This window comes from Morus notabilis, unplaced genomic scaffold, assembly GCF_000414095.1.
Source record: "Morus notabilis unplaced genomic scaffold, ASM41409v2 Scaffold79, whole genome shotgun sequence".
Classification (NCBI taxonomy): domain Eukaryota; kingdom Viridiplantae; phylum Streptophyta; class Magnoliopsida; order Rosales; family Moraceae; genus Morus; species Morus notabilis.
Window position 1 is genome coordinate 396,097 of NW_010366287.1, and position 7,982 is coordinate 404,078.

The following is a 7,982-nucleotide window of genomic DNA, read 5'->3' on the forward strand; positions in this document are numbered from 1 at the left end:
CTTATACAAAAACGATCATTAGCAAAAAGAAAAAAAAAGAAACATAAAAAGACAAAAAAAAGCCCCCACCAAAAGGAGGAAAAAATAAATGCTAAAGCTGTGCGTTTTGGATGACCAAAACGCTAAAGCGTTTGGCATTCATACTCTTTTATATAGTAATGAAAAGTTTATTTGTCTTAAGTTCATCTAGTACGACTAGAAGAAATGAATTACTTCTTGTTTTTATATTTTCAGCCATTAAATTTGTATTAAAAAATACATGTTCTACATATATTTTTTAAGGGGATTCCAATACAAATGGTCTTTTTTGAAGGATGTTTTTCATAAATGGCCGAAGTTTTATAAAGCAAAAATAATCGTTTTCATTAATTTAGTGGTTAATCATTAATTGACGCAGCAATCAATCACTGATTGACTCAAGTTTATCATTAATTAACTCGATTATCATTTATTATTAATCAACATTAGTTAATAATTAATTAAAATTAATTAGTAATTAATCAATTTTAATTAATAAATTACATGTTTATTAATGATAAACTTTTGATAAATTAATAATAAATTGATCAATCATGATTGACCGTGGATTAATCACTAATTGATTGGTGTCTATTGATCAATCACTAATTGATTTATGTAAACAAAATGATTATTTTCGTAAAATAAAAAAATTTCAACCATTTATAAAAAGAGGAGATTGAAAAAGGTCACTCAACACAATTAAACGTTTGAATGAACGTCATTGCCAATTATGGTATTATTTGAGTTCAAAAATGTAAAAATTAAACGTTTGGCCACATTATGCAAATAATAAAAGTTTAGAACGGATTTAGTTTTAAAACCAAATTGTCATTTAGAAAGTGACTTAGGCCAGTTTAACTTGTTAATTTAAATTTAATTTTTTTTTAGAACTTTTTATTATAGGAAAAGTGAAATGTACACAGTAAGGAGTTAGTTATTTCCTATATTTGGCAAGATCTGTGATTCACTCCAAGTCCCAACTTCCCTGTCAGGTCAGTTCTTCGCTCTTCTTCATTTCCTCTCTCACCATACTCTAGGGTTAGGTTTTATCATCGGAATCTTCTAGACCTTTTTTCTTCCACAACATGGACCCATCGAAGAAGCGCAAGATGGAGGAGAACGGCATCGTATCCGCCTCCGCCGCCACCAACGGCGGCAACCACCACTACCATCCGGCGTCCCTCTCCCCTCAAGACGCTCGGAAGCTGATCGAGCACTTCACCCCCGATCAGCTTCTCGACATCCTCCAGGACGCCGTCGCCCGCCACGTGGACGTCCTCGACGCCGTCCGATCGATCGCCGATCGGGACATCTCCCAGCGGAAGCTCTTCATCAGAGGTCTTGGCTGGGACACCACCACCGATGGCCTCCGCGCCCTCTTCTCCGCCTACGGCGAGCTCGAGGAGGCGGTCGTGATTCTCGACAAGAACACCGGCAAGAGCAAGGGCTACGGCTTCGTCACGTTCCGCCACGTGGACGGCGCTCTCCTCGCCCTCAAGGAGCCCAGCAAGAAGATCGACGGCCGGATGACGGTCACGCAGCTCGCCGCGGCGGGAAATTCCGCCTCGAACTCCGCCCCGAACCCCGCTGCCCCTGCGGCCTCGGCGGCCGATGTCTCGCTTCGGAAGATATACGTTGCCAATGTGCCGTACGACATGGCTTCGGACAAGCTCTTGGCCCACTTCTCGGTGTATGGAGCGATCGAGGAGGGTCCGCTAGGGTTCGATAAGCAGACGGGGAAATGCAGGGGCTACGCGTTTTTCGTCTACAAGTCCCCCGAGGGGGCGCAGGCGGCGCTGGTTCATCCCGTGAAGACGATCGAAGGGCGGCAATTGAATTGCAAATTGGCCGTCGACGGGAGGAAGGGGAAGCAGGGGGTTTCGCAGGACGCAGTTCAGGTGCCGGCGGCGGGTGGTCCGGGTAATGCTCCGTCGGCTTCTTTGTCGGGCCAGTTCAGCGGGCCTGGCGGTATTGGGCCTTACACTGGGTTTTCGGGTGGACCGCAGCCGGCTATGGGTCATCATCATGGTTTGAATTCTTCTGTTGGAGGACCGCTGGGGTTGGGTTCAGTGGCTGGTCAAAGGCCATCGTCGATAGGCGTTGCTGGTGGGTACGGTGCGGGGCTTGGTGGGCCTTATGGTGGGTATGGAGGTCCGAATTCGGCGGGTTATGGCCGTGGAGGTCCTGGTAGAGGATTAAGTGGTGCAGGTGCGGGTGGTGCGGGTGGTGCTGGGTCTGCATTGTATCCGGAGAGTGGCCATCATGGCTTGTCATCGTCGTCTGCGTATCCCGGTCCGCACCACCAGCAACCCGGAGCATCATCGGTCCTAAGAGTTCCACCTGGAGGAATGTACCCGCCTCCTTACTACTGAGGTAATATTATTTCATGATTCTTCAATTTTAGGTGCTCTTTGTTCTTGCTTTTTTCTTTTTGGGGGGTCTTTCCATGTTTTAATTTGACTGTAGTGTGGCTGCTTTATTTATCTTCTCGTTTCTCTCTGAAGAAGTCACAAATTTTCATGCTTTTGTTTGAGTTCGTACTTTGTAGGTTCTCCTCTTTATAGTGCTTGTGCTTGCATTCATAATATTCTTTTATTTTGCTAATTTGTTGTTTATGTTAAGCTATTACATTTTGAATTTGCAATTGTGCGGTTCTGTTTATGTTTATCTTTTATCTTCTGGCGATGTTTAGTGTTTTTTTTTGGCATATTCGGTGATCGAATGTTCTCTGAGATATCCTTTCATTGTGTGATCTGCGAATTTGAAAATAGGTGTATTTTGGCCTAACATAGTTTGCATCTTATTGGTTTTGGTTTAATGAGTGTGGTATAAGTTGCATTGTAACTCCTGTAAATACTGTCAAAGAATCTGCATTTATTTTTATTTTTTACTGTTATACATGGACCAAACTGATGCCTTTTCCTATACAAGAATTCCTTGTTTGATCTATGTGGCTGGCACATCTTCTTCTGTTTATAATTTATCTTTGTATATTGCGAGTTAAAGTTTATATACAACTGATTTGGTTTTACGGTGTATTTTCATAACAACAACTCTCACCACAACAACAGAAAGAAAGTACAATTTTTTAGATTATCCTCGGGTTCTTTACTTTTATCATATTATTGACAGCTTTTACATTGCATACTGATGTTTCATATCACACTTGTCCAAATTTATAAAATCTGACATGTTTCGAGTCTTTTGACGTAAAATCATGCTCCTTTGCTTTGACTAGTTGATGTGGAATTAGTGGGTTTTAGCTCTCTGAGCTCTTTGAAATGATCTCTTCATTTGATTGCTATCTTCAGATAGATCAAGATTTTTGTCACAAGAGCTGTTTTTCTTAGTTATTTGTTAGAAGCTTTTAGTTTCTCATCTTGTATGACTATATGGGACAATGGTGGCTAAGAAAAAGAAGCCACATCTGCTACATATGGTTGTTTTCATGCAAGAAAATAAACGACATTTTCTAACAAATCCATTTTTATTTTTCTATCAAAAAGATATATCATTTTCATTTCGTAAATGTAGTTGCGTATTGATAGCAGTAGCATCTTGCACTAGGTCTAATTGTAACTAGCATTATGGTTAGCAAAAAAAAAAGTGAATAGCAATATAGTAACGGCGAGCAAACGATGGCAGCCCGTCATAACAATGACAATTTTGGTATGTTTAAAGATAAAACACACAAATGACTATTTATATGGAGTAGTTCATGGGTTAGACTTTAGAGCTTTCCATTAATCCTCTGAACTGATCAGAATTATCAGCAGAAACAAATCAGTCACTCAGTCAACAAGAAGACCAACAATACAATGCTGTTTGACGTGCCGTTCCAACATCAGATGAGCCGAACAAACAGCTTGATAATAACTTTATATGTGTATACATACATACATACATATATATATATATTTATTAAGTATTATTTTAGACTATTCATCTTTAGTACAGACATTCATCTCCTACTGGATCTTTTTTCTTGAACATATATATGGTTATCATATTTTCAAAATTTCAATGGTTATTGTTTGCACATTCGTTCTTTATTTTTTTTTTCCTGCCTGTGCCAGGTGATTCTATACATATATATATATATATTAATATATATGTGTGTGTATATATATATATATATATATATGTGTGTGTGTGTGTGTGTGTTCATAGAATCCGTGAATTCCCTCAATTCATCTAATTTAAATCAATATGCCAGATATTAAATTAGGCTGGGAAGCATTGGTAATAGATTAAGATAATTATAATCCGAATGTTTTGAATTCATAATATGCATTTTTTATATTCTGTTTTTGTTTACTAGAATATATGAGCTTTATCGTGAAATTTTCATGTGATCTGTTTTGAATTACATGTTAGTCTGCTTTAAGATTCTATAGAATGATGAGTTGAGTTGATGGATGTTTGATTCAGGTTTGTGACAGCTTGTTGGGCGCAGATGCTTTTTGTGGTTCTGGTGATCGCAGACAATATGTTCTGCTTAGATGATGATTGTATTAGCTTGCCACTTCTTCACTTGGTCTGCCGTTTTGAGTTGTTGTTCATTTTGAGTATTGGTAGAAAAAATGACTAAATTATATATATATATATATATATATATATATTTATGTATTTCTACCTGGAACCTTTGTGCCATCCGGCCTTTTATCAGTAACATAGTTTAGCGATATAAGTCTTGACATATTTTCTCCTTGTTTTAGCATTTTTGTATTCATGTGAAACAAGTTTTATCTTATGATGATTTGATGTTTTACGTTATGAAGCTTTTCGAGTTGTGTTTGCTGAAATTTAAAAATTGTACATTTTGCTGGCGTATCTCTTTTGTTTAGCTGTCCTATAACATGTCGAACCACTCTGAGTATATTTTTTATTGCCAATTTTGTTGGATTCGTTTTGGATACTCCATCATGCCATGCGCGGGAGTTCCAAGCTTACTCTTTCTATTCTGGATTTACTATGCTGGTGTTTTTATTTTAATGGAGAATCTTGAGCAAGCAGCTAGCTAATTAAAGCATGGGGTGGTTTAAGTAGGTTCTTCTGTGATTGGAAAAATTTACTCTGGGAAATGATAAATAGCTCTGTTGTCCCCTAACGAAGGGAACCGTGCCGAACTTTTTTTAAGGCGATTTTGTTGTTGAGTTATGGATTCGGTTTCATTTTGAGATGCCTTGTGCTGAATCCATGAAATGGTCTCAATTATATATTCTCTTCGTGTGGTGATAGATTTAAGTTGATTGCCACTAATTGTTGTGCTTCGCTTCATTCTGCCTCTCATATATTCTGCTCGCAGCCAAAGCATCATCCTCTCTGTTTTGCTTTCTGTATATCCTTTTATGATTTTGCTTCGTGATGCTCAACGACTGCATACAAACTTTTGGCACACCATCCTTTCTGTAATCTTTACTCTTGGCCGTGTTAAGTGGTTGCGTTACTATTATCTACTTTCCTGAAACGATGATGCATGATGCTCCTAGATGCTTAAGTGTGTTGGACGCTTGGACTTTCTTTCAACCCCATCATGCTCGGGTTTGATTAAACGTGGGTTTTTGTTTTTTTTATTTTCTTTGAACTTTCCTTTTCTTTTCTTTCTCTCACAGTCAATAAACATATGAAATGATCGAGTAATTAGATGCCTCCATCCCTTGAAAGTAATGGATAATTAGATTCCTTGTGTTCCAAAACTTCTTGCTTCCTTCAAAGTGTTGTATTTGTACACATGTGGTTTCTGGTTTTTTCTTTTGCTTCGAAAACCCATCACTGTTTGTATGAAAATCCAAAAAGTTAATTTGCGTAAGTTATGTGTTTGTGCCTGCACATGAAATCATAGAACTGCTACGGTCCCATCACCCGTGTTTATTTCCTGATTTGCATAATAGTTTGAATCATTTCAAGGATTTTGGAAATTAATAAGCTGTTTTAAGGGAAAGCTTGTGTTGAAGCATCTGATAGGAAAAGAACTTTCCAATTAGTTATTTTGCTTGTTCTCAACAATAAATTAACAAATAATTTATTGTTGAAAAGAAACAAAATAACTAATTGGAAGCTAGCCAGATGGTGGGAGGGGGAGTTTTGGATAGGAGGTCCCTAGTTCAAAACTTGGGGGTGCCAAGGGGGCTTATCTAGCAAAATAAATAAATAAATAAATAAATGATTTGTCCTTTTATTTTTTAAGAGTAATTTTTATAGAACTGGTCCTTAGAGTCTTCTGTTGCGTTGTTTATTACACTATAGAACATATTGTTGATTGTTGATTTTAAGATACAATTTAGCCATTGCCTTTTCATGCCAATTCATCCATTTGGTAGCTTTATGAATCAATTATTTTTTTGAGGAATGGTATGTGCCATATATTAGTCGCTACTAACGTGTGTTCGTTTGTGGGGTTTGAAATGGCTTTCTACAAGACTTATGTCAACATGCATTATTATTATTTTATTTTATTTTATTTTTTGGTGTGTGAGGGTGAGTTTATTTATTTTTTTAATTTTTTTTTTTGTTTAAAAGCAAGCTTCTTTGTTGCTCTCTCTGAAATAGTTTTCTACAAGACTTAAGTCAACGTGCATTATTATATTATTATTCTATTTTATTTTATTTTTTGGGGGGGTGTGTGTGAGGGTGAGGGTTTTTTTTATTTATTTATTTTTATTTTATTTTAAAAGCAAGCTTCTTTGGAATGTAATCTATAGAAGTGGAGCTGGCAAAGCCCTTTGATTTGGTACTAAAATTTATGTGTAAATTTAAACAATTTAATGAAATTGAATAAAAGTTCCTCGCTTACCAATGTGGGTATTATGTTAAATTAATTCAAGTATGCAAATTGGCAGTTTTGTCCGTTTTCTTCAATGATGAACAAACTGGCAAATTTGTCAATAGTTCCCCAATAATATCTTTAAGATGAGATTCTCATCACAGATGCAAAAGGTAACGAGTAAAAAACTTAAAACAGTTCTGTGCATTATGCAAAGATGGATTCTTTTTCCACTTGATATTTACGTGTTAATAAATTTTGTTTTACTTGCAATATTCTATGAAATGTATTTTCTACCAAACTATAGTGTAGTTGAAATTTAAATTTATGACCAGGTAACAATCCTCTCTTTTTCCTCAAAATTTTCATTCAGCACAAAGCAGTTTTTTTTTTTTTTTTTTTTTTTTTTTTTTTTTTTTTTAAATAGTAAATATACGATCTAGAACCTCTCTTTTACTTTATTTAAATTTAAATTCTTTCAGCAAAAAAAAAAAATAATAATAATAATAATAATTCTAAAATCTGTTTGGTATGAAATCAAGAAATTATTCAAATTTGTGAAAAATTCTTTTTGTTTCATTGAGAAAGCAGACCAACAATATAAGAAAACACAACCACCACTTCGAAGGAATATGGGCTCGAAAAGGCACTAAAATGGAACATAAACAAAAACGAACATGAGAAAAAAAAAAAAACAAAACAAAACAAAGGGCCAAACACACGAATTATTATCTCAGAATTAATGAGAAACACAAAGACCATAAATATCTCCAAAAAGATTTTAGTATTCATTTTATAAACATAGTTTTTTTTTTTTTTTTTTTTTTTTTTTTTAAAAAAAAAATTTTTTTTTTTTTTTTTTTTATTTTTTAGGAAATTTTTTCTAGAGAAATTCAGATACAAGCTAAAAACTATGTTTGCTTTCAAAAAAAAAAAAAAAAAAAAAAAAAAAAACTAAAATGTATAACATTCTCTAAAACTGAAGCATAAAATAACTATAATATCTTTAAAAAAAAAAAGATTCCATATACAAAACGTCCCTATAAAACGTCCATATATATACACAGTTTGAACTTTAGATAATTTTATTATATAAATTTGAAATTCAAAGTGAAAAAAAAAAAGAAAAACCTTTATCTCGTCTAATTTCTTTACTAAAATTATTAATCTGGATTTTTTTAATACCCAACAGAAT

At 35.2% G+C, this 7,982-nt stretch overlaps 1 protein-coding gene across 1 annotated transcript; it reads left to right on the forward strand.

Annotated features, from left to right (window-relative positions):
• The first annotated feature begins 978 nt into the window (after positions 1–978).
• On the forward strand, positions 979–4,585 carry LOC21401650 (UBP1-associated protein 2C). Its single transcript, XM_010109961.2, has 2 exons — positions 979–2,394; positions 4,453–4,585. Exon 1 carries the CDS (start codon positions 1,107–1,109, stop codon positions 2,391–2,393), a length of 1,287 nt encoding a protein of 428 aa, XP_010108263.1. The 5' UTR covers positions 979–1,106; the 3' UTR covers position 2,394; positions 4,453–4,585.
• The last annotated feature ends 3,397 nt before the right edge of the window (positions 4,586–7,982 follow it).

Bases quoted from the DNA above. Each gene is read 5' to 3' on its own strand.
- LOC21401650 (XM_010109961.2), top strand. From the start codon at position 1,107: ATGGACCCATCGAAGAAGCGCAAGATGGAGGAGAACGGCATCGTATCC.